Source organism: Ambystoma mexicanum, chromosome 1q (genome assembly GCF_040938575.1).
Source record: "Ambystoma mexicanum isolate Mex_15411 chromosome 1q, UKY_AmexF1_1, whole genome shotgun sequence".
Taxonomy (NCBI): domain Eukaryota; kingdom Metazoa; phylum Chordata; class Amphibia; order Caudata; family Ambystomatidae; genus Ambystoma; species Ambystoma mexicanum.
Genome location: NC_090922.1, coordinates 1266277485 through 1266304981, shown reverse-complemented (window position 1 = coordinate 1266304981; position 27497 = coordinate 1266277485). Strand labels below are relative to the sequence as shown.

Genomic DNA, 27497 nt, shown 5'->3' with positions numbered 1-27497 from the left:
GCGGCAAGTCAGGTGGTGCCCGTCGACGTCGACACGGCGGTCAAGGAGGCAAGGCGGCCTCCAAACAAGATTGAACCGACCTTGGGGTTGGGCCCCCGCCTAAGCACCCCGGTGGGAGGCCGGCTGGCGAGGTTCATCAGCGTGTGGGAGTCCATCTCCACCGACCGTTGGGTGCTGTACGCCCTGGCCCAAGGGCACGCCCTCGAGTTTCAGAAGAAGTGCCCTCGCGTTCCACCCATGGCCAGGAAGGAAAATCACGTCCCTCAACTACGGTTGGAAGTAAGGGCGATGCTCAAGAAGGGTGCCATCGAGCTCGTCCCAAAGAGGCTTCGGGGCTCCGAAATTTACTCAAGGTACTTCCTCCTAAAAAAGAAGACAGGAAGATGGCGCCCCATCATGGACCTACGACGACTGAACAAGTACATCAAGGCACAGAAGTTCGGTATGGTCACCCTCTAGCATGTGCTGGGACAGCTGGAGGAGGGCGATTTCCTGTCGTCGTTGGACTTGGAGGATGCGTACTTCCACATCCCCATTCTAAAAAGACACCGAAAGTTCCTCAGGTTCGTGGTCCAAGGGCGGCACTACCAGTTCAATGCCCTCCCGTTCGGATTGAAGTCGGCACCCAGGGTGTTCACCAAGTGCCTCGCACCAGTGGCAGCCCGGCTGCGCCTACAGGGGATCCACGTCTACCCCTACCTGGACGACTGGCTCATCCGGGTAAGGACAATGGAGCTCGCCGTGGAGCACACTGCGAAGACCGTCCAGCTGCTTACAGACCTGGGATTTTCCATCAACTTTCCAAAATCCCACCTGGTTCCGTCGCAAGTCGTCCTGTTTCTGGGAGCCAAGCTCGATACAGTGGCGCGGCTGGCCTCGCCGTCGGAGGAAAGGACCAGGACCATTCTGGGCAAAGTGCAGCGTCTGCTGGCCACGGACATGGCCAGGGTAAGATCTATCAAGTCCCTCCTCGGGATGATGTCCTCCTGCATTTATCTGGTGCGCCTTTGGAGGCTTCGGATGAGACCCTTACAGGAGTTCCTCGACGCCCGCTGGATCCAGTCGACGGGCAGCATCAAGGACAGGATCCCTCTCAATGAGACGTTCCGTCAGGCGATCCGGTGGTGGAGTACCCGCGCCCATCTGTCGGCAGGTACGGACTTTCAGACCACAGCTCACCAGGTGACGGTGACGACGGACGCCTCCCTGGAAGGTTGGGGAGCACACTCCGGAGATCATCACGCGAGAGGCCTTTGGCTCCCGGAGGAGAAGTCTCTCCACATCAACATCTTGGAGCTCCGCACAGTGTTCTGGGCCCTTAGGTCCTTTCTTCCGTCCCTCAAGGGCAAGGTGGTGAGGATCTTCACCGACAACACCACCACGATGTTCTACATCCGGAAGCAGGGCGGAACCAGGTCCCCGGCCCTATCCAAGGAAGCCCAGGATCTGTGGCATTGGGCCGTCGCCCAAGGGATGTTTCTGGTGCCTCTTCATCTGGCAGGAATAAAAAACACGATCGCCGACTCACTCAGCAGGGAGCTGCGCTCGTGCCACGAGTGGGAACTACGCCTGGATCAAGTGGATCGACTTTTCCGACGATGGGGCGAACCCCAAATCGATCTCTTCGCGACAGCGGCGAATTCCAAGTGCCGGAGGTTCGCCAGCAGGTTCCCCCAGCCGAGGAGCATGGGCGATGCTTTCTCGTTCCCCTGGGACGCCCTATTTCTTTGTGCGTTCCCTCCGCTGCCGTTGCTGCTCCGGCTCATCAACCAGCTCAAGAGGTCCTGGTGCAGGATGATCCCGGTCGCACCGGCGTGGCCGAGGCAGATCTGGTTCCCGAACCTTCTGGACTTGTCAACGTCCCCACCAGTCAAGCTGCCGACGGACGCAGACCTTCTCTCCAGAGAAGGAGGCGCCATTCTTCACCACAACCCGGAGTCGCTGAACTTGCAGGCCTGGCTCCTGCAGCACTATGGTTTGGAGGGTACGACATCCCGGCCGACTGCAGAGAGGTGCTTGCAAAGGCCAGGGCGTCCTCAACTCTCAAGTGCTACGGACATAAATGGAAGAGGTTCTCTGTCTGGTGCCGTGCACAGAAGATTAACCCTCTGCGGATTACGGCCCCTCAAGGACTGCCGTACCTACTGTCGCTGGCCAAAGCTGGACTGGCTCACGCCTCCATCAAAATACATCTGGCTGCAATCTCCCGATATACCAGGACGACGGGACGGACGTCCTTGTGGTCTCATCGCCTGGTGAAAGAATTCATGAAGGGACTATTCCGATCATTCCCTCCGGTGAAGGCTCCTGCCCCGGCGTGGGAGCTTAATGTGGTGCTGACCAAGCTCATGGGGGCCCCAATCGAGCCTATGCATTCGGCGCTTTTGAAGTTCCTGTCGTGGAAGACAGCTTTCCTCGTGGCCATCACCTCCGCACGACGAGTGGGAGAGATCCAGGCCCTATCTTGCAAGCCTCCATACTTGACTTTTCATGACACGAGGGTGGTGCTGAGGACGCACCCCTCCTTTATTCCCAAGGTGCCCTCGGACTTCCACCTCAACAAGCCCTTGGTGTTGCCAGTTTTCTTCCCGTCGCCTTCGTCGCCGGCTGAGAGGACTTTGCACTCGCTGGATGTAGCTAGAGCGCTGAAGTTCTACGTGGACCGCACGAAGAGTTTTCGGAAGACCTCACAACTGTTTGTGAACTTTGGGACTGTGAATCAAGGGAAGGCTCTCTCAAAGACTTCCATTTCCAGATGGCTCTCCGGCTGCATCATGCACTGTCACCGGTTGGCAAACCGACAGCTGCCCGGCCATCCGAGAGCCCATTCGACCAGAGCGATCGCTGCTACCACGGCGTTCCTGTCTGGTGTGGGCTGCAACGTGGAGGTCGATGCACACCTTCACAAGATTCTACTGCGTCGATCGGGACTCCAGGGAGGAGTCCAGGGTCGGCCAAGCAGTGCTGCGCAACCTGTTCGCCTAAGGTGAGCCTGGTGAGGAGGTAAGAGTTGCTTAATGTTGAGTTGTTCTATTGCTTAATGTTGAGCCTGTTGCCACCTCCCGTGGTTGTGCATGTGTGTACTGCTATGTATTCTCTTGTTCATGAGCATGTGAATCCATGCCAGACCCCATGCTGGAGAAGGAACAAGTTACTTACCTGTAACTGTTGTCCTCCAGCATGGGTCTGGCATGGATTCACATGCAAAGCCTCCCGCCTACCCCTCTGCGGCTCTTCACTTGGTCATACTGCCACTTTACGTGCTACCAAATCTGAGGATGGCTGCCGGAGGCGGGGCTTAGGGAGAGGGAAGTCATTGGCTGGGGGCAGTATGACCCAGAGACCAGTGATTGGTTACTACTAAGAAAGACAGATCAGAAACGAAACTGATACTGATTTTTTTCTATACGGAGGATTCCCGGCCTGACGACGGGGAATATTCATGAGCATGTGAATCCATGCCAGACCCATGCTGGACAACAACAGTTACAGGTAAGTAACTTGTTCCTTCTCTCCTATCACATCGGACAAGGTCACTAGGGTTGTCCGCTCTATGAAGGTCTCCTCCAAACATGTTCTTCCTGTTCTTCCTGAACTATTAAGGACATTACCTCCCTTGCCCCTGCAATTGGTGATTTCTGCAATCACTCTCTTGCTACTGTTCTTTCCCCTCTTCCCTCAAGCACTGTCTTGTATGCCCCCTCCTGAAAAAGCCTTCCACCAACCCCTCCTGTTCGGCTAACTACCAGCCCATCTCCATCACTCTTTGTTGGGAAACTCCTTGAGAAGCTGTTGTTCCCCCAACTTGCCCAGCATACTGAGCTCGTTGGCTGCCTACACAATCATCAGTCTGGATTCCGAGCTTAGAGAGGCACAGAAACTACACAACTGTGCGCATCTCATGACACTAACTCTCCCTCTGTTCTCATTCTACTTGATCTTTCCTCTGCATTTGATACAGTCCACCACTCCATCCTTCTAATACGGCTCCATGATACCCTTGGTGTCTCAGAATGGGCCTTGAACAGGCTCACCTCCTTCCTCACTGACAGTCCCTCCCAGGTCATCTGGGGCTCTTTCTCCTCTCCTACCTCTATCTCCACGTGTGGTGTTCCCCAGGCTCTAACCTCTCACCCTGGCTCTTTAATGTCTATCTCGCTCTGCTTGCTCACCTTATCTCTACTTTTTCCCCTCACTTCCAGTGTTATGCAGATAACACCCAACTCTTCTTCAAACTCTCCCTACTTCCTCTACCATTCCCGACAGCCTATCTGCTAGCCATTCCTTGTGTGCCTCCAATGATCTCTGCCTTAATGCCAGCAAGACTGTGATCTTCCTATTTGGATATTTGGATTCCCATTCCTTCTTTCCTCCCTTCACTATGACCACCCTCTACGGGCTCTCCACCATTCTCCTGCATCTGGAGCCAGAAACCTTGCAGTGCTCTCTCTCTTTCCTCCCTCACACCTTGGGCCTTGTCAAGAAGGGCAATTTTCTGCTCCACCTCCTGAGGTAGCCTTCCTTCCCTCACGTTTCCCCAGAAGCTCAATGTCTCTAGAACTCTGGTAATCTCTAGGCTGGACTATTGCAACAGCCTCTTCCTTAATCTACCCTCTTCCTCTCTCCGCCCCCTCCAGCTTTTCCAGAATAGGGCTGCAAGAGGTATCCTTAACCTCAAGCCCAGGAACCGTATCTCTAACCCTAAAATACCCCCACTGGCTCCCGGTTGCTGCAAGGATCAAATTCAAATCCTTCTGCATCATCCATAAGGCTGCCTGGGGCTTAGGACCATCTATCTACAACTCGCTCTCACCAAATTCCTTTCTTCCAGAGGTTTAGTCTCCTCTGGCTCTAACTCTGCCTGTCAGGCGTTTCTGTAAGAAACAAGCTGGGTGCAGACATCTCTCCTTGAGGGGTTCCCTCCTCTGGAACAGCCTCCCCCTAGCTCTTTATTTTGAACCGGATCTCTTTAAATTCCAGAAGCTCCTCGAGACTTCCCTCTTCACCTCCTCATTCCCCCTCTCACTCTAATACCCCACAGTCGCTGAGATTGTGGCCTGGGGCATTAGACCCTTGGCACAATATCCTTCAGCCTTCTGCTGCATCCCAGCACATGCCTTGGGGCACCCACTGGCTTGTGCTATCACAGGCCTGCACTAAGTGATCTCTGCCTGGCACTTACTGTTGCACTCAACAGACCCCTTGGCACATTCCTCAGTGGAACTGGTAGCACTTACACCCTCCCTGTCCCATATCTCGATCCCTGCACTGAATGTTCACAAGGCCTAGTACGACCACCCCTTTCCTGTTCATCAGTTTATTCTATTTGTCTTTGGGCCCATGTTCGAGCCCCCCCCTCACCCCCCGCTTGTCCTGTGGGCGCTTTGAAACAACATTTCTTGATGTATAAGCACTTTTAATCTGAAATGGAATACTGTTGCAGGCAGCTCTTAACTTGATACTGGATCCCTCTGTTCATTTTAAGATTTGAGTGAAGTGAGGGCAGAATGCATATTGTTCCATATAGCTGTGCTTTCAGAAGAGATCATGCAAAGATGCCTAGCAGGAATTACTTCATGCAGTACCCTTTTTGATTGATCTACATTTTACCATGGTAACGATCCGTTTCTTGCCTGCATTTATGTAGAGCAGTGCGTCTATAACCGACCGAAGCCTGCAGACAGAGCCAAATCCAAAGAAGCCGAAGATGGGATGGAAGCATATCAACTCGCTCAACGATTACAGTCTATGGTTCGTAGCAAACAGTAAAGCAGTTTTGCATCTTTTACCAGACTGCGGCATGGCCACCAATAGTAGCATCCTCAACGTTTAGCAGATATACATCTTGAACTACACTAAAGTAGTTTCCAATGGGGAGAGTGCTGAACTATCACAGTATAGTATCTTAGCTTTTTGCTGGAGATTGTGCATTCTGTGTGAAATTGTTTGAACGGATTGCATTTGTACCAGTGGTTCTTGTTCCTGTAGAACCACAGGTAAAGGTTTATTATAATGGCCATGTTCAGCATTTTAAATGTTTTTGCTTAGAACATTGTATTTATTTGTTTTGAATACAACAAAACATGTCACCAATTTGACTATTCACAGTGCTGTGTTTTCTTTCTGCATAGTAGGCATTATTTTACATTAGTACCCGGGCAGGGTCAATGAGCTTGTAAAACGCAAGCTCATTGGCCCTCGCCCGGTCTTACCTGCCCCAGAAGGCTCGGAGCTCCGTGCGGGCCAGAGTTCTTCCCGCGACTGGCAGCCCATTCCATGGCGGCCATTTTTTTCTTTACTATTTTTTTTCAATGGCCTCCATGGAAGGGGGAGAAGGGACTACACGTAGTCCCTACTCCCCTTCCATGGCGGCCATTTTCTTTGTTTACTATGGCTGCCATTGAAAGAGAAAATGGACACAATGCGTCTCGCAGCCGAGGGTAAAAAAACATTAGTACTCCGGTCTAACGGGCCGGGGGACTGATGGCAATATGCCCCTCGATTGCGGGCCATTAGTGCATAAGGTAATGCCCCCAGGGCTTTCGATAAGGCCCTCACTATGCTCTGGCCTATAACTATGGGTCCCGGGGGCATTACCTTATGCAGTAATGGCCCGTAGTCTCGGGGCATATTTCCAAATTAGTTGGTAGAAGTTAATAAGCATACACAGGAACTTCCTTTTTCCTAGTTGGGTAAGTGACAGAGCACATTGTCTTCAAGAGGTTTAATCCTTGGGTCCAGTCTTCCTTTCCCCTATCGCTATCAATAATTCACAAAGTTCAAGCACCTGAGTTACCCCAAATCCCACTAAAGTATTTTACCATCTCTGTAATGTTATCCCGAAAATCTGTAAGACAAATTACTGGTTTACCTTTTTGAATGCATATTTTCTAATTTTTTAATCCATGGCTTTGAGATATTTCCTTTATATCTATTGCTTGTAGTTAAAGGCAAGTTTCTATGTATATAGGCAGTGGTCGAAGTAGTGGAACTATGTTCCTCGTGCCCCGCCCCCTTTTCTGCCCACACCCCCTATTCAACCCCATACATGGGTCCTTCCTTTCCTCCACTCCACCTTGCAACATTGTGTTTTACAAAAGTTCTAGCAAGACTGAAGAAGACGCAATGAAAGAAAATTGATTTTAAATTATCACAATTAGTGTGTCCTTGTCCCACTCAGCTTGCACCTTCATGAAGCCTCCCCTTCACCATTCTCACCTTTTAAAGAACATGGCCAGCCACAGACACACCCCTCCCATTGCCTGCTAACGGGTTTGAGCCAGCCATTCATATGCAGATCGCAATCAAGATGGGCGTTTTGGCTGCTTGGGAAAGCTTGAAATAAACAATCCCCTTCCAGCACCAAAGAGCGCAGTGCTATGTTGCACTGGCTTGATATCATCAGAGCTCAGGTTTGTGTCCCCAGTTGGAATGAAGTTAAAACAAAAAACGTTTTTTTAAAAAGGTTGCCTTCCTCGAACGGTATTCTGGGTCGCGTAAAGTAAGAACAATTATGGGTTGCTCCGAAAAGTAAAGGAACGTTGTACCCTTTAGTTCCCACCCACGTTCATCTTTGTATGTAGGGTTAGTTTCTGTCTAGACTATCGATTAATAAGTAGAAGCTTTAGACTTTTCCAGCATATGGTAAACTACATATCTCATTAATGATATCCTTGTGGCCTAGGTTATTTACAAATACTCGTATGAGTTGTGCTGAACTTTCTGACAGCAATAATGTAGCAATCGAGACCATCAGGGGGCTCGGGCAAGATGGTGACCTTGGGCAAGATGGGGACCTGAGTTCTGAGCTCCCCTAAATTCGGCAGAAGGGCGGATTGGTAACACAGAAGGAGTGAAGTCACCCTAATCTCCGGTCCACCCTCAACATTAAGCACCTGGGCTAATTGCGACACTTTAGAGCCAATGCACTTTGGGAAACACTGTGGCTAATGCATAGACCCTAGCTGTAGAGGGCCTTGGGAACATTGGAAGCGTGACGTGATGCACGTTGAGGGCCAAGGCGGGGCACACTGCGAGTGGACGGTGTGCTCACAGAAACTTAAGGGTCAGCACAGTGTCATTTTTGCCCACAGGGCCCTATGCCTTAAATCTGCTAGAGGGCCCCAGGCGAATAGGTCATGGAAACGGAGCCTAGAGTGGACGGAGTTGCAAAATGATGAACTTTAGTTGTGTTTATTAGTTTTGTGTGTTTGGGATCTGACTTTAACTAGAGGCAGCTGGGCATCCTCGCCAGGTTTTGCTGTCAATGGTGGTAATAGTGAATGATGAAGCCTGAATGTAATGTTGGAAATTGTAGGGTTCAAGGCAGTATGCAATAACATGGCCAATGGGAAGGGACATTATATAAGGTGATATAATGGGATAATTGCTACAGAATGCAGAACCATTTTTGCATGTCCCCGGTGTTCTTACCCCACTTGAAATGTCATTGAAGATCACAGATTTAAAGGAGATCACCTTTTAATCTCAAAACATACCGGGTGTTACCTTTGTTGTGGGTGCTGATTGTGGCACTTGAAAGACCCCTTAACTCCAACCAACTAGCCCCATTTCTCATCCAGCTCCACAGGGCCCTGCTACAGGGCAGTGAATGGAAATGGAGGAAATAAGGGCAGGATAATGAGTAAGAAAAGCAGAGAAGGAGCAGGTAACATGAACACTGATGGGACAGGAGAGTGGAGAATTAAGGAGGGCAGAAGCGTGAGGGAGAGATTGAGAGTGAAAGTAGGGGATAAGGTGATTGAACAGAGCCAGGTGAGGGTAAAACGGTGAATGGGTCCAGAGAATGAACGAGGGCAGGAGCATGGGGCAGTAGTTAATGAGGCACAGGGGTGATCGGAAATGCGGGGTAAAGAGGATTAAAGGTAGGGAAATATAGAGCAGGTCGTTCAGGAGTGTAAGGAGGATGGGGAATAATGGAGGTCTAAAGAGTCGGAGAAATTAAGAATGTGGGAGGGCAGGAGAAGGGATGCAAGTGAATGAAGAATGGGGAGTGGAGGGGCAGCAATGCAAAGGCAAATGTTGTGATGTGGGTGCTAGGCAAGTTTGTATGTAGTAGCCCTGTGAGAGACTACACCAGCCTTGTCCTCTTGGTAGTAGGTAACCCACCTATTGGTATAGGTCTGTACTACACAAGTTGGTAGTCACTTTGCAGCCAGACGTATCTCAAAAGGGGTACATGTGAGCTGTAGAGATGTAACATAGAGGTTCACAATGACAAGTATTCAAATAACACTTATACTCAAGGTTTTCAAGTAAAATAATTATTTATTTAACAGTTGGTTTTAAATAAACCTTCTTTGGAAAGGGCAATATGCAACAATAAAAATACACTTCATAACTCTTTCTCAATTTTAAGATAAGTAAGTAGATGCCCTTTTGGGATGTCGCACACACACTTCCTACACCATGAGGTGACTTCAATTGTTAGGAAATTGTGGACATTAATATATCACCCTTTACACTTAATGCAATACCGAGGTGGTGTAACGGAAAAGGTTAGGGAAGGAAAAAGGTTAACAGGTTCATAGAGCATGTGAATACTTTTCAGTGTCCCAATGAAGTCTAGGTTAGACCTTTAGCAGCAATACAAGATAAACGTATGCACCACTTGTGAGGGACAGTTAAAACCAAAGTGAATGGGTCAGAGGAGTCTGCAGGGAACCAGGACTGCCAAAGTCACTTTGGACAATGTCTAGGGAGATTTGACGCTTCTTCAGATAGCACATAAGTGTTGCACAATGTTTTGAGAGAGTTTGTAGAAAAAGAATCACTGTAGGCTTGTGAAGGGCAAAGCTGCAAGCAACTCTATAGAAAAAGCAGCTACTGTAAGTCGCCAGTGAGAACAAACCAGCTACAAACAATAAAGGTAAGTACCCCTTTTGTCAAGACAGTACCCTAGGTTGGAAGAAGAGAATCCAGCTGGCTTCTGTTCATGGAGCAGTCCTGCAGGTCCTGGGTTCCTGAGCATCAGTCGTGGGAACAAAAGGGAGAACGTCTGGAGGACTCCTGCACTGCATTTCGAAGGTCGACAGCGGCTCGGAGCTCTTTCCAATTCAGCGGCACTTCGCGTTTTCAGCTATAGCACCACCGTGGTTCTTGGACACTTGAAGTGCTCCCCTTGCTTCTGGGGTCCAGCGCTCTGTTGAGGTGGCTCAGGCTTGGGTTGTACTGCTTCGGGAGGGTCCTTAGGATCTTGCTGGAGCTCTGGCCTGGCTTAAAGACAATGCATTTGTTTCTGGTGTTCCTGACCCCTGGCACTCGGTTCCAGCAGCAGCAAGGAAGTACAGCCAGCAGGGACAGGGGTTCCAGCAAAGTTAGTCTTGGGGTTAGTTGGTCCCACCAACCCAAGGGAAGGAGTCGTCCGTTCCGGGCTTCTCTAGTCAATGCGAAATTGGAGCTTCGGCACTGCAGCAGGGTTTGACCGGGCACTTCAAAGGTCCAGGAGCGTACTGCAACATTCTCTTCCAGTTTCTTTCGTCGGATGTTTCTTCCAGTGGTCGACTCTGCCTTCTGGTCGAGACCTTTTATGCAGGTTTCTCCCATTCATGCACAACCTAGCTGTCACTCAGGCAGCAGGGTTGCTGTCCTCTAAGGACAGCTAGCCAGCCTATCAGCACTGGGTGCATTAAGATAACCAAGGAGACTAAGGACACAGAGTTTCAGGCACCTCCCTCGCTTCCTGCGCAGCAAGACGCACTGGAGCCACAGGCGGGTTTCAGCATTCAAGCCTGCCAAAGGCAAAACAAACAAAAGGGTCAAACCTGGTTTGGTGTACAGAGTAAAACCCAAGAAAGACCTTGCAAGCAAGAAATGGCAAAAAAAGAATACCAGGGCCATTTTGACAAAATGGGCACCCATGGGTGAAATACTGCAGCTGAGGATTCAGACTGCTGTAAAAACACACAATGGTAGAAAAATGAAACCACTGCTACCAGCCATTAATTGTAGAGAGGGTAACATAAAAAGGTTACATGAGTAAGTAGGTAAAGGGGCTACTGTGTAACCCCCCAGTACTTCCACATAGGATGGGGTGTACACAACCTACATATGAAAAACAGGTAAGTAAACTCAATTTCACTTTATTACTCTTGGAATCAGTAGTTTATCCAAGAGGAGGTATTTAAAACTTATGAGAAATCCAAAGGGCTTCTCTGTGATACTGCACGGAGGGTGCTGTGTGTCATAATACAAAAGTAGATGCCTGTGGAGTTTGTCAGACTTCAAAAACAAAACGGTGTTCAAATCAGATCAAAAATACATGAGAGAATGAGAAAAAGGTCTCACTCACTCCAGCATAAAAAGTCCTAAGGTCAAGCAAAACAGCTTTGCATCTATAAGGTTGAAGGGAATTAGCACAGAAATGAGAATTCTCCCTTACAGAAAATGGTGAAGCAAGCCAGGTGAGTATACAAATAGCAGAAAAGTTATGAAGAGAGCGGGATTTTTATAACAAAGAACTTTTGGCAGAATTGGAGAAAGAAAGGAGGATTAACGGAATGTAGCAAGGACAGGGGACGACATAGTGTTATGATATGATATGTTATAGCATTTATAAGGCGCCTATACAAAAGTGTTAGTGGGATAGAACAGAGGAAATTGCATGTAATGAAAAAAGGGGGGGCGAAAGAATGCTGTTTGGGAGAAAAAGGAAGCAGGAGGGAAAGGAGTAAAAGAGGAGCATATTTGTGATGCAAGGTAAGCAGGTGCTTGCATTAGCTGCCCACCTTTACGCTGTCACAGCTACAATAGATAAATGAACAGGGAAACAATTAAAATACAGCCACTTAGATAAGGTTGTATTGCAATGGGCCAAAAAGATCCATCCACATGGTTGACGAAAATCCCTTTTGTGCAGGTTCTCCATGCTCACCCTCTATCAATTAGGCAGCTGTCATGATGCCTACCTCCAAGGAGCCAGGTCCAACCCAGCAACCCCAGAGGCAGGCATCATTTCCCCCAGGGGAGTGCCAGCGGGCCCAAGCTTGGGCCCTTTGGACGCAGTCCTGGCGCCTTAGGCGCCAGGCTCATGTTGGACCTCTGTCCTGGCGCCTTAGGCGCCAGGCTCATAAAGCTAGACATGTGTTCAAGTGTTTTGATGTGCACTTACCTGATGCAGACCATGCTGCCACATCCAGGCCCTCTTGAGGCCTGAATGGAACTACTTTACCTGTGGGACTACTTTCCACCCGGGTGTGGACGGGGAAGGATACATACCTGATCGGAGGAAGGATACACACTTGGAACTTCTTCCAAAGCTATTTAAACCACACCCGATCAGCAACTCACGCTTCGCGTTGTTCTGCTCCTGGCAGCTGGACGCTCACCGTGTCAGCTCCTGCATCTGGACCTCAGCCACGCCTGTCAGTATCCTGGGTCACCTGCAAAGGGAGACAAAAGACCTTACCTGCTAAATCAGCACCACGGAGACATCATACCGACGATCCTGAAAAGGAAGACATCATTTTAAAAGCATTTCGCTACGATCGCTGCAGCGCTGCATTTCACTCACCTATCCTGGACGCCACCATCTTCAGCAGCGATCATCCGGATCCACAGCCACTTCCCAGAGCCTAGAGAGAAAAAGACAAGAACAAGGTGAGAGAAGGAAGGGAATAGGAAAAGCTCAGTTTCCTTCTAAGCCTTACCTGTTGGGTCATTCCCATTTCATTTTGGGTCTTGCCGCTTCCAGGCATTTTCCGGACCCCGGCCCCTATGGGGAAAAAAGACAAAGACATTGAATGAGCGAATGCAAAGACTTTACCCGAGCGCTCGTCCAGAACTTACCTGTCATTTACTGGAACTGCACGTTTCACTTCGGGTCGGCGCCATATCTCCGGCATTCCGAACCCCGGCCCCTAAGGGGAAAAAGACAATGAACATTATTATTAAGCTTGGACTTTTGAACTTGCAACAGAACTTTTACAGAGCCTTACCTGAATAGTCAAGCTTACCTGAACTCCCATCAATCCTCAATCCAGTGAAGTAACTGGGTTTCAACGCGCCCCTGCATCAGAAGCAGGATGGAGAGCTCATCCTTCCTGACCCTAAGGTGAGACTTCACGGGGAATCGTGGAAGGGTATCGTGGGGGGTTGGAAGAGAGTGGGAGGCTTGAGCATAACTCAGTCAGTAGGTAATACTCCCTTTTCACGCACAGGGGAATATTCCTGCGAGCCGGAGAAGCCAGAGTAGAGGGGCCCTTCCTGTCCATCTTCAGAGTCCTGCGCTTCACCATTGAAGAAGCATCAGCACTCGAAGCCAGACCTGCGCCTCCGTGGGAATCAGGTGAGCGTTACAGCAGCTAATCAAGCCCAGATGAAACCCAAAGTCGGCGAACTGGGCTGTTTCTGTAGGATGGCCAACCATCCCGCATTTTGCGGGACTGTCTCAATTTCATGTGCCGTGTCTCTCGAACAGCCAGTTTGGGACAGAAATAAGCCCTCGCATTTCTCCTCTGGAGCAGGGTCAGCTGTCCAAAGTCTTCCCAGCTGTAAGGAAGGCATGGTGTCAACAGTAAGACAGACACAAGTGACCACAGTTCAAGGGTGTTTATTGAACTTCAACAAGGGTATGATAAACGCCTAATCCTAAATCTGCATATGGGAACAAGCTACAACCATCAAGTACTAATAATGCACTCCTAATGGTGTCTCGTCGAAATAAAAGGGACGATACTAAAAAATCTATTGCCAATCCTTAACTCTAAATACAAATAGTGTGGGGGTAGTATTTATGAAAAAGAAAGAAAAGTTCACAACAATTATATGTCAGGATGTTCAGGCCATTGGCCTCACTTACCCACGTTTTCAGCACGGGACAAGGCGGTTCACTCGATCGTAGCACAATCTCTGGCTCCTTTGGCACGATGATACAGTTCAGTTACTAGCATCAGGGCTGTCTCTGCCCAAGTCTCTTTACTTATCAAAGTCTCTTGATTCAGAGTGACTGATGTACCAAAATGAACAGTTATTTTCCTCTTACAAGTACTCAATTCGGGTGATTCACTCTTCACCCTGGATCTCCCTCATCCAGGCTCAGATCCCTTCAATACAATGATCGATAATTTGGATCACCCTCTTCCAGGTACAGATCCCCTTTTACAATTTTCATAAAATATTCATTCTCGGATGACTCACGGTTCACCCCGGATCCCCCTCAGCCGGGCTCAGATCCTTCCTCTTACACAATTAGTCTCCCTCAGCCAGGTTCGGACCAATTTCAGTTAGTATCAACTTTCGAATGCGCACAGGGTTTAGCTTGGCCCTTTGCAGGACCACTTTGATTTCACAATTCATTTTTACATTTGCCACTTCTCAGCTGGATAGCTAACAGAGAACTTCAAATGAGCGCCCACGTGGCGCCAGACCACTCTGTTTACGGTATGTGTCTTCGCTTCAAAAATTCTGTCACTCATCTGCTGTTTAATTATTCACGTTGCTTGTCATATACGCTTCACACACAATTCTCTTCAGATTTCTATGTACAATCTTGCCGCTTGCAACCTTGGCTCTAACACAGATCAGTCTGGTATCAGTCTCCCCGACTCACCGGCTGTGCTGCTTTACTGGCGCTGCTTTGTTGTAGGAGCCAAGGACAGTACCACAGCGCCATATGCTCCTCCCTGCTTTGGCTATCAACGTGGGAGAGTCCCGGGTATCTCTGACACACAATGCAGGTTTCTTCAGCTTTTATTCCGGGTCTTGTTTCTTATTCTCGAATGCTCATAAGAGTAACAGTCTTTCTCTGAAAAGGTCAATGGCACTTTCCTCCTTGCAACCCTCTCCGGTCTTGCTGTCTTTCTCCTGGTATTAAACTGCCATTGTGGAACTTCTGCTTCCTCGTGTGCTTTGCCTTGCTCAGAGTGTGCTTTCGTGCTCTGCCTTTTATCCGTGTGAGGAAGTGTGATGGAAGTCAGGTGTGTGTAATGATCAGAAATTGCCGGACTCTGCCTGACCATTGTGTTGGAACATGTCAGGTATATGGTCCGTTTTGTCTCAGTGAGCTGTGAGAAAGTGTTTGTGTCACTGTCCGGTGTTCCACTTCCACTCCCCAAAGACCCCTCATCCAGGTGATCCTCCCGCATTGGTCCACCCCCAGGAACTGGATCCAAAAGCAATGGCCGTGTCCTGGCCACCTGGCTGACAGATCCCCAGGGACTAGCGGGTGAGACACCTTCAGGTTTCTCACACAGCTCACACTTTTCATGTGACAGTTAAAAGTTCAGGGAAGCACAGCACCATTCCCACTGCTCCCCCAGTACTCCCAGGTTCAGCTTTGTGTCAACCTCATTTCAATAAACCGATTAGAGGTTGAGGGCCCAGACACATGGGCATCAGTTTAAGGACTGTTCTCACTTAAAAGGTGTGATTGGTGGGTGATAATAAATCAGAGGGCAGTATAATGCTGTATAAAATAATGGCACAAGCAGATGACCTTATATTGAATTCTCTTTCACTGTGTATATATTTTTTTTATACGAAATGATATTGTTTTTAGGTCCACATTCCTTTGCAGGCTGCTACTTCCATTGTGCATTCAGGGTAGTGAAAATAAAAGTCAAGTTGGTTTCTTATGTGGTTTGTGTACTTTTAAGGGCATTATTAGAAAAACTATTTTTTTTTTTTTGGAAACCCAAACATTAACAAGTATTTGTGACCTATCATTGGGAAGATATGCAGTCAAGTGCTTAAATCACAGCCTAAGTCCAAATACTGATTTCACCACTTTAACGAAGTGTATGAGCCTGGGCAAATAATTTAATCTCGCTGTGCCTGATCTGCTGACATTGGGTGTTGCTCAAGTGATTTAGTTTACAATTTCTGCTATGAAGAAAAAATTCTCATGGTTTACTAAACTATTGAGTTGTTGCATGTTAATAATAGTGAATATTTATATATTCCATAGCACATGATTCTCTTTGTTTACACGTGAAAACGTCTTGTAATGTCTTTACCAATGGTGTCCTAGAGTATTGAAGACTGATGTCACTGCCTGTAATGTTATTTACTGTGATGTTGCTTCTGATCATGTCAATCCATATTGTGCAAATTAGGGTTCTGCATATCTTTCGCTGGACAGGTCCGGAAGACAAATATGAACATATCAATGCTTTGTTTGCCTAAAAGTCCCACAGTTTTAATTTGGTTGCTAAGTAGCCTCAGGGAGAGGAGGCGGGGTGGGAGTGGCAAGCAGCCGCCCTTTTTTTGGCAGTCTTACTACACAGTAACATATTTCTTTTATGGCATTAAATGTGTGTGTTACTGGCTGCTCTTTGCTGGCTGCTGTCGTCTTAACTGAAGACATGAAATGTGCGCTTTGCAGCAGGTTACAAACTGCCTTTGATAGCCCACCGACTCCAGTAGTGTTATCACCTCTTTGCCTTTTACTTTGGTTTCATCTGCGTTAGCACCTTGCTGACAGAGCAATTATAAACATGTGAGCTCTAATACTGCTCTTTGTTATTCCAATGTGCCTGACTGCCAGCAAGCAGGGATGAGGGTGTGTCTGTTGTAGCTGTTGTGAGGAAATTGGCAAGGAGGCGGACCAGGTCACACACGGCCTGCTTGGCCTTTGTCTTCTGGTCAGCAGCTCTGGGGGCCACATAGCATCCTCGGACGAGGATCATAAGTATGCCGCACTGGAAACCCTGGCGGCGAGTGGGACAAGATCCGGGGCACTTGGAGAGGAAAGATTAGGGCTCCCGAGGAGCTTCTTTTCCCTGTCTGTGGATTTCATGCCTAGGCTTCAATTTGGCAGCAACAGACAAGTGGAAACTATAGCCCACGTAATGTGGAGGATACAGATAGGAACACTGCTCTCTCTTATTGTGATTAAGGTGCGAGGAGGGATACGGGTGCACAGAGGAATCTTCCTCATAGTGATTACAGTCTCCCGGAAGAGAGTGCTGAGTGCCTGGAATGACAACCATGGGCACAGTGACACGATCTGTCTACCAAGCCTAGGTTGGGGGAGTGGATGAGTATTACCCATGGGTGGATGTAAACAACACATATGAGGATTGCCTTACCCAAGTGACACAGGCACAGAGAGGGATTAATGGGTCTTCTACAATAGGGAGACTTTTCCCTCGAAAAAACAAGAGGTTACTCGAACAGATTGCAAGAAAAAGGATACAACAATTAGTTGGTATCAGCACGTCCCAATCCAGCACTAACCCAGATCCTTTGGTACCTCCCAAGAAAACCAATCCTACCTGTAGTGAATGAGTTGGTTTTTGGAAACCTAGACTGTAGAGATGTCTTACCAAAGCTTGGAAAGTCCAGAGACCAGAAAACCGACGAACGCAGTTGCCAACTTCGAGATCCAGGAAATCCAGGATTAACGCTATCCCGAGCGGCACGAGGGCGCAGTCCCTAACAATTCCTGGGGAAGCAGTGGACCTAGCCCGAACGGCACAAGGACACTCTAGAACAGGCAGGGTCCAATAAGGTAATCCAATGTCCAGGCCAGAATCCGGAAGAAAAATTAAGAAAAACAGTGATGAGTAATAGGACACAGACCACAGCAGCTATAACAAATCCAAAGGGCAATATAGTTCGCTGTCAAAAGAACAGAAGGTCTGGTGACCAGGTTAACAAGTTCTGAACAAACAGAGCAGATAAGGACAGAGAACCGGGCAATCCAAGAAACTGAAGAAAGAAGTCGGTAATGTGGAAAACTGCAGAGAAAAGAAGCACAATGAAAAGCCACTGAACGCAACGCAGTCCAGAAGCACCAGAGCCATCGCGCTTTGCTGCTTTAAACTGAAGGAGTCCCGCGCTGAGTTTCCTGGCGGTAGCGAGATGCAGAGTGCGCAGTTGTCAAGTGACAGGAGTTGGAACCCATGGTGTTCATGGGAAATGTAGGCCGTACTCAGGTCTTTCGAACTAACCGCTGCACAAGCTTCCATGACAGTCTCCACTCTCACCATAGGACGTGCCGCTGGCAACAGTAGGTCGGAATCGCTCAGTCAGGTGGGGCACCCACGCACTGACCGGGAAGTGGGGGAGCATGACCCAGATAAGCCATAAACCGTCAATGCAGGGGTTGCAAAAGTACAGCAGTGATGCAACCAATGTGGCAGCAATGGAACATGAGACACGTTTACCATTGAAACAAGCACTGGAAGACCTACCAACCACAAGGACAAATTTCAGTGTCCTCCTTGAGGAAATCTGATCCATGCATGGGGACATTCAATCCTCTCTGAAAGAGATTTCAAGATGAGTAAATTAAGTGGAAGAGACGATCAAGTCTTTAGAAAATAACCAGCTGACAGTGGATGTTTTAGAGATGCACCTGGATGCAAGGATACGAGATATGGAGGTGAAGGCAGATGACATGGTCCTCAAGATGGATGACCTCGAAAATATTCATATACGGGGTAAATAAGGGAGAAAGTAAAAATCCCCAAGGATTGGAGCAGAAGATAAAGATGCTCTTGAAAACCCTATTCAATGAAGAGCGGAAAGATGAGAGGATTTTTACATGAGACCTAATCCATCAGGAGAGAGGCCCCCCCAGGAGGCCCCCGACTGATATCGGCGAAGTGCCACTATTACTGCAATAAGGTAGATATACTGGCTAGGTCCATGGTGAGCTCGAACTGGAGCTTTGGGGGCTCGAGGGTTGACATCAAGATATGTTGTCTTTTACTTTTTTGTGGCTGCATGAAAAAGGGGTGACATATTGATGGGTGTATCAATTTGGAGCAAAATGAGTAGTGGGAAGCATTGTGGGTGGGGGTTATTTTGGGAAGTAGGGTCAAGAAAGGGAAGGAGGTTTACACCAAGAAGTGGGCTCAAGAGGTGCCAACTTGTCGAGATGGATATGCTATCGAAGTGTTCGATATCTGATCAATGCTCGGTCCATGAGACTCCCAACGCTGTTTTATGTTAAAGGGGAAGTTCAGTCAAAAATGTTATTGTCCCAAAAGATGGGCAATAATCAAACAAATATATAAAACCTATTTTTAAAGAAAGTTCCTATGTAAAATATTGAACAAATGAGGCTCAAAGTTTTTACATGGGGCATCCATTTTGTGATATTAAGCGGCCTCCTCTGTTCATGTAAAGCTCTGCTCTGGCAGAACATGGAGAGGAGGCTGCCAGTGTGTACAATTGCCTTCACTTTAATTTGTTTTCTTTGCTCCCCAAGCCCTGGGAAGTACAGAAAACATAAAATGAAAGGCACAGCAATTATAAATACTTTGCGAGCTGCCGGCAGGGTTTTCATAATTGCTGCAACATTCTTTTCTAGATTCCCGAGCACGGGAAACTGAAAAATGAAGTTGCATCAATTATGAATACTCTGCTGGATGCCGGGGAAGTATTCATAATTGCCTGGACTTGCCTAAAACAAAAGGTGCAGCAATGATTGCTGTGGTTTTTTTTAAGTTTTCTGGGCTCCCTCGAGCCGGGGGAGCCCGGGAAACTTAAAAAGAAAACCACGGAAATCATAAATACAACAATGTTGTATTTATAACTGCCGGTACTTTCACTTTGAGTCTCCCGGGCTTCCCCGGCTCGGGGGAGCCCGGGAGACTGAAAGCAAAAGCCACTGCAGTCATAAATACAACGCAGTTATATTTATAATTTCCATGGTTTTCTAAGTAAAAAAAAAATAATAATAAGCACTTACCAGCAGCAGACGGCAGGAAGAATCCTGACTGCATTCTCTGCTCTCCGGCAATAATGAAGCAAAAGCAGGCTGTAATAAACAAAAACTACCAGTAGGTGGCTTTTGCTTCATTATTGCTGCGAGGGCAGAGATTAACAAAAGCACAGGAGTCTTATCCATTTCACAAAATGGATGCCTCCTAGTGTTTGACATTTTTGAGTTTGAGCCTCATGTGCTCAAAATTTTACATAGGAGCTATCTCCTTTAAGTGACGATGTTACATGTGATATGTTGAATGTGAATGGCCTAAACTCTCCAGGAAAGAGAGCATGAAGGTTATTTCATCAGGAGGCACTTAATTTTTTTTTGTTATTTTATTTATTTATTTTTTACAGGGAGGAGGAGGAATATTTGACCTGCAATGGAAAGAAGCGGGAGGATCAATATGTGGTTCAGGCACTCGCAAAAAAGGGAGGATTGGGTATTCTATATAAGAAATCCCTTGGATTTGAGATAAAGGATACCAAAAGAGGGATGGGTGGTAGATGGGTGGCGTTGAAATGTAAAAGAGGGAACCAGATCACAGAAGTACCCAGTTTGCTCCAAGTTGATGAACTGGAAGAATGGTATGTTGATTTGGGGAGGCGATTTCAACGTAGTGATGGACCCAAAGTGGATAGGTGTGCCACAAGGTGTAATGGATAACGGGAAGAGAGGACGTGGAGCACCCTGTAGACTCTGATACAGAAACATTTCTTAGTTGATGCTTGACGGGCGGTGAACCCAGAATTGAGGGAATACACGTTCTACTCTATTTCATAGAACACCATTATCCGTATTGACCACACATTCCTGCAAGCGGGACAAGAATATCTCATAAGGGAGGCCTCTATACAGGTGGTGAGGTGGACGGATCATGACCTGGTGAGGGGGATAGGCTCGGGAGAGAGAAAGAATGCAGTCTTTAAGGAAGCGATGAGGCAACATAACAAAATCTTCTTTCGAATAAACGGTACAGGCGAGGTGGGATTGCATATGGTATGGGAAACATGGGAGGGTAACTCTCAGGGGCCTGTTAATGTCAGAAGGCGTGGCAAAAAAAGGGAAAGGCTATTACTGGAAGAAAAATTTAAATAAGAGATTAGAGTGTTAGCAGCCAGGATTAGACAACCAGAGAAGCCGATACTATGCGACAAGAAGCGATTGGGGAAAAAAGAAAGGAGTTGTGGGTAAATAAAGCTTACCCCAAGCACCAATACTGTGAACCGTTTTATTATGAAAAGGGGGACAAAACAGGGGCACTATTAGCATGCAAAATGAGAATACTAGTGGAGAGAAAGGTGATTGAGAATAGAGACAAAGGAGGGTAGTTGAAGACACATCCCAAAGAGGTGGCACAAAGGTTTGGGGAATATTACAGGGACCTACATGGAACGGAAGAAGAGATGGGCGAGGGTACTAGGACATCCTTCTTGGATGTACTAGAGATACCGAAGCTAACTCTGATGGACTAACACCTATTGACTTAAGGGAGGTACTAGCTGCAATGAAAGCTGGTAAGGCCCCAGGATGGGATGTTTACACTCAGGGTTTTATAAGAGATGCAGAAGGTCTTTCACCATTCCTTCAGAAGATGTTTAATTCCATCATGGAGGGTGCGACAATCCTGGAATGCTTCTTCCAAGCAAGGATAATTATGTTGCACAAGGAAGGGTGCAATAAACGGGCGTGTGGATTCTAAAGACCCATCCCGTTGTTGATTTTTGACGGCAAGATTTTCACCACCATACTTGCAGCAAGGTTAAGCAGTCTTCTACCTAAGCTGATCCACTCAGATCAGGTGGGCTTCATCAAGGAAAGGCAGGGGGCGGATAATAATAGAATAACGCTAGACCTAATGGCGAGGGCTCAAAGGGAAGGAGAGGCTGTGCGCAGGGGGAGACCTGATCCCTTTTCCCAAGCCGGCCTACCAGCCTAACTGTGGGATCGTGGGCCTTCTGCAGCCTATACAGTTGCTTAACCGTGATGCCCATCAGTGGGTGTTTGTCATGACTCCCACTACAGCCACATGATGTTCCACGGGTATGAATGGCAGCACATTCCGGAGCTTCCGTAATGCTTTGACCTTAGCCCCCACCTGTGCTTTGCTTCCCAAGTTCTCCTGCCACACACAGCCCACATTCTTAATTTTTGTAGCATATTGTAGCTCCTCGCCAAGGATACTGGGGGTGGAGGTTTCTTTAGTAGTCAAAATCCACTGCCTCGGACCAGTGTGAGCTTGGTTTTGCTGTATTAAACTGCAGCTGGTTATTAGCCATCCATTTATTAATGTCTAATAGACATTGATTGACTTTGGTGAAGGTGTCCTCCATGTTTACGGTCTTGATGTAAATTTGAGTGTCGTCAGCGTATGAATGGTAGCTCAGCCCATGACTCTTCAGAATATTTAAGACTGGTCTGAATATACAAGTTAACTATCAATGGAGACAAGGAGGATATCTGTACAGCACCACACCTCAATACAATAGGTTCAGAGGTAAATATCACCTGCTGGGTTCTGTCTGCCAGAAAAGACCCAAACCATTTAATGGCCTGTTCAGAGACCATGCCAACTCTACTTAGATGATCTAGCATGATTCCATGACGACAATGTTGAAGGACGCGGTTAAGTCAAGCATCAAAAAAAGTGTCCCCCCGCCTCCATCCGCAACCTCCAAAAATAGTTGTGTACTGCTAGCAGAGCTGTCTCCGTCCCTTGCTTCGGACGGAATCCTGATTGGAACTTATCAACAGCGCCTCGTCTCAACAAAGGTTTGGAGTTGGGAAGTGACAACTTTCTCCAGAATATTGGCTGGCCAATTGTTTTTTTTTTTAACTTTATTTTACAGCTGACGAATACAATACATCATTATTATTTTTCTGAACTCCTACACATACAGTTTAATTGCATTACATTGTAAAGACAGTAGCGATTTTATGCATATAGTATTAACAGTTCGACTGGTCATCTTCCCCTTCTGACTCTGACTGGGTGGTGTCTAAGTAATTTTTAAGAGGGCCCCATATGTCCTTTGGCCTTGAGGTGGCATTGATTCCCCTGGCATAGTTTATTTCGCTGTAGTGGACATACATGAAGACTCTTAGCCATGTTTGCTTTGTGGGCAGGGCTTTCTCTTTCCAGCTCCTCAATATGTTTCTTTTGGCCACTGCACCCGCCACTGCAAACAGTCTGCGAACCTTGACTGGCACTTTGCCAATATCTCCCAGCAGATATTTGTGAGGCGTGGCTGGTAATCACAAATTCAGTATGTCGTTAAGGGTGGAGGCAATGTCCTCCCAGTACTGTTTTATAGGTGGGCACTCCCAGTACATGTGTATCAAGTTTGCTGCTGGAGCGTCGCATTTCGGGTATCGTGTCTGCTTGGAGGGGTCAAACTTGGCCATCTTGCTGGGGGTGATGTGCAGGTGGTTTAGCATTTTAAATGGGAGCAGTCTAAAATTGGCACATGAGGACATGGTTTTGGTGAAGTAGCGCCTATCGTTTTTTTAAGACAGCCGTATCCAAGTAAGGTTCTTTTAATAATGGTGTCCCTGTTGCATTCTTTAATGCATCGGCGACCAAGCCCTGAGCCAGGGATTTGTTCACAAAGGTGGTCATAAAAGGGGCAGTATTTTGAGCTAACCGCCTGGCAGAGCAGGCAGGCAGCACAAACGCGAGATTGTTATTTGGCTTGAGGTTTGACAAGAGGGAAAGTACCAGCTCCTCTGTCACCGGTTGAAACTCAAATCTCCCCATAGACTCCAAGCCTGCAGGTGCTACAGCATCAGCCTGTGGATCCGGTGGCACATCCTCCCCCTCCAATACCCCAATGCTCAGTTGTATTGCTTCTATCTTTTCTTTGGAAAAAAAAAAAGATTAAAAACGTTGGCTTGTGACAGACCGAGGGAAGCTGCGATGCAGTTTGGCTTGCAAAATCTGGAAACCACAGAGAAAACTTCTCTTTGCTGATTCCCAGCCCTCTTAATCTCACCATGAAGGAAGTCCCTTTTAGCCCCAAAAAATGGAAAGCTTGTAGATCTTCAGCGCCACCTTGGCCCTAATGGCATTGTCGGCTAGCATACTTTTTCTCCACAGCTTGTCTGTAAGTCGCACCTGCTTTCGGAGTGGCACCAGCTTTGGAGTAAACCAAGGTTTAGAGACTCCGGTGCCCTTGGCTCTCAATGGGGCATATTTGGAGCAGATGGCTTCCAAAATTGAGGTGCCCATGTTGAAGTAGTCCTCACTCGGCAGAGTACTATTGATACTTTCCCACCTCTCCCTTACTTCATCGCCTGTTATCTTGGCTAGGTCTTTGGTTTTCCTTGTGAGGACAGGTGATCCGTTATTCACCACCCCCTTCACTGTTACTCCTGTAACTAGATCAAACAGTTTGGCCGAATGATCGGACCAAAGGATGGGGACAGTCTCCTCGAATACTACACAACTCCCCCTGGCCAACACCAAATCCAAACAGTGCCCTTTGACGTGATGGGGCAGTCGCCAATATTAATAGGCCATGATTCCCCATTAAATCAAGTAACTCATTAGAGTCTGGGTGTATGCCATTATCCAGCCAGATGTTCAGATCCCCCAAACACAGGAGTTCCTTGTATCTACTCCCAAATGAGGCTAGAAAAGTGTCTAGCTTCTCCAAAAATCTCCTGACCGGCCTGTGGGTCCCAAGGTCACTTTCACTGAACGGGTAGGGGACAATATGATGCACAGCTGTGCCATCACAGAGTCATCTGCCCATTCTAAGGCCTCAGCATGGGAAACCTGCAGTGAAGATCTATAACTTACTGCTATGCCTCCACCGCTCTTACCAGCTCGATTAATATTCTGGATACAGTAGTTCTCGAGGGCTAAATAGTGAAACAGTCTAAGATCCTTCAGTGAGCCATGTTTCATTTAGCAGTAACAGGTCCAATTCACAGACGCTAATAAGTTCTGCCACTTCCATTGCGTGTGCCATGGCTGAACAAGCATTAAGCTGTGCTGCTCTGATTTTAAGCGTCCCTGACTTGTCTACCACCTCCGGCACCTAGTCCTGCGGGGTCGCTTTAGATATTCCCAGGGACCGAATCCTGTCCAGTGTTATAAGTTTGATCCCCCCCCCCTGCCATTGTCTAGCTGTGCCAAAGCCTGGCAAGTGTTACCGCAGCCCTCCCATACTTACAAACCGGTGCAGAAACCCTGTTCCCCACCTGTAATAGCAGTGTTCACCCCTGGAATCCGGCAGTATAATCTGCCGCCAAAGGCCACAAATCAGCCTAAACAGGTTTTGCGTCAGTGCCTTGTGCTGACGCGAGTCAGTTAAGCCCTGTGGTGCCTACACGTGACGTGTCAAACAGTGTGCCAGAAGTCCAAAATGTAAATTAAGTCCCAGCACTGAGCAGGGCCAGTAGGTGGATGCACTTCCCTCTCCATCCCTGCGATTTTTACTGCACCACTACAGTGATTAGATGTTTTGCAAGTTTCACAAGGTAGAGTCATGCACAACACATTAAAATGTCAGGATTTAAAAACGCTATTCAAAATATGATTTTCGATCCGGCATTCACTCCTTCACTAAATCGCAGTGTTTACAACAGACACACAACATGTAAGTGCAAACGCCTGGAGAGACGTTGCCTACGATACTAGATATTTTAAAGGCATACTGGAAACTCTCAGGGTTTAAAATCAACCTTCAAAAATCAGATGCCATGTTGGTAGGAGGGGACTCGGGTGCAATACAAGACCTATTCAGGGAGATGCACATATGAGTACAGACATCTACATCCGCTACTGAGGGTAAATGTTACCAGAAATCTGTCAAAATTGTATAAGACTAATTTCCCTCCCTCTATGGTCACAGATAATGACAGATATGAAAAGATGGGACCACGTGATACTGTCCTGGGTCAGGAGACATTCTGCGATTAAGATGAACTTACTGCCTAGACTATCATTTTTATTCCATATGTTACCTGTGGAGGTCCTGCAATTCCTATAGTAAGGAAAGAAGTCCAGGGTGCCTAATGACACTGGTCATACGTATGGAGGAAGGGGGTGCGGTGACACCCACAGCTGAAGATCTGCTACAGAGTTTTAATAATCACATCAGGGCGAACACGGATAAGCAATAGGTGCCCCTGGAGAATGAACTGTGTACACCGGTCACAATTGGGGAGTGGCTATGGGTGCCTGAGACAAGGGTTCCGACTAGAGTACATAAACACCTGATTCTGCAGACTTTGTGGGCAGTTTGGAGAAAGCAAAGAGATCTGGATGGAGTGACAAACCTGGCCCTCGCCCCTCCGCTATGTTTGCGTGCGTGCCAATACGAGATCAGATTCCTGAACCACTAAGATTCCAGAAATGGTACGACGGAGGATTGGTGAGGGGCGGCCAATTATGGAAAGATGGTACATTTATTGAACTAGGGCATCTCTAGGCTGCGCTAGGAGTGGAAGCCATGCCTCCGTTCATGTACCTACTGTTGAAGGGTGCTATGACGGACCGCAGATGGAAGGGCCTGGTGGATAGAGTGTTGACTGCTTTTGAAAAGATTTTAGACGCACAACTGACAGCAAAGGGGCTAATATCCAAAATGTATGGGGCTCTGATGGAAGGGAAGAGTGCGGGAAAATCCTTCCAATAGATCAATGGAAAAAAGGCATGGACAGGAACTGGGAGATTATAAATGGATGATATTCTGAAAGGGAGCTTGGAAAGCATCATATCCATTCAATATAAATTACCCAATTACAGGTTACTAACTAGGTGGCAATATGTGCCCCAGAAGCTATCGAAAATGTACACAGGGGCTAGACGGGATTCCTGGAGGGACTGTGTAGAGGGAGGGACATACTGGCACATGTGGTGGGGTTGTCCAGACATACTGAAAGGAAGTTGTGGGTTTGATTAAAGATGTAGATGAGTTACAAGGCCAGTAGATCCAATCTGTGTGTTTGGGATGGAAAAAGAGGATGAGACGGAAAAAAGCACCATTCACATAATGAGAAATCTTATTGGCAGCAAGAGCATGTCTAGCAATACATTGGAAAATACCTAGAGTGCCTACATACAGGGAATGGGTAGGGAAAACGACACAAATGCTTTAAATGGAATCTATCATGGCATTGCTACAGGAACAACTGAAAAAGCAAGGATAGGACTGGTTAGCATTTCAAAGAGTACATCTAGAAGAAATACAACCAAATAAAATCGCCAGAAGATAGGCTAGAAGAGTACTAGATGAGGTCATAACGAACGCGGATCGCTATAAGGAGCTGCCCCAGGTCGATGGAGTTGGTGTGTGTGTGTGTGTGGGGGGTAGGAGATCCAGGGGGAGCCTGGGCGGGGAGGCGTTTGGGGTTAAAGAAGATGAAGGTAACAAGGGGTCCACATGGTGGTAGAGTAGAGAACTAATGAGCGTGAAAATAATATCAATGTTTAAGCTGTGGATCACTGTTGATGTGAGCGATTGGAGGGGGTATTTGATGGAAACAATAGTGACAAATGTACAAGTACTGGTGACTGTTATTTTTGAAAATGTAATTAATAAAATGTTTTAAAAAATGATAATGTAGGAATCTGCAATGGTCCCTTTACACATCTCCAGCACATTCCACTAGTTCGGATCCAACCTCAGGCCTCTGCGTAACATCATTTGGGAGATGTAGCTCTTTTGTAGACCATTGAGACGTTTGAGTATGCAGTAATTGAGGCTTTCTAGGATTTGGTCTCCCAAATTATGGACTTCAGGATGTACACCTCCTCTGGTTCCGGCACTTACTGCTGCATTTCTGACTGCTATGCTGGTCACCCACAGCT

At 47.4% G+C, this 27497-nt stretch overlaps 1 protein-coding gene across 7 annotated transcripts in view; it reads left to right on the top strand.

Moving 5' to 3' along the window:
* Positions 1 to 27497, top strand: part of MYSM1 (Myb like, SWIRM and MPN domains 1) — a 1148256-nt gene that overhangs the window by 578890 nt on the left and 541869 nt on the right. For all 7 annotated transcript variants that reach the window (XM_069642083.1, XM_069642079.1, XM_069642082.1 and 4 more), the window contains one exon: positions 5648 to 5751. In XM_069642083.1, the coding sequence (XP_069498184.1) occupies positions 5648 to 5751 (104 nt within the window). The remainder of the gene's footprint in view (positions 1 to 5647; positions 5752 to 27497) is intronic.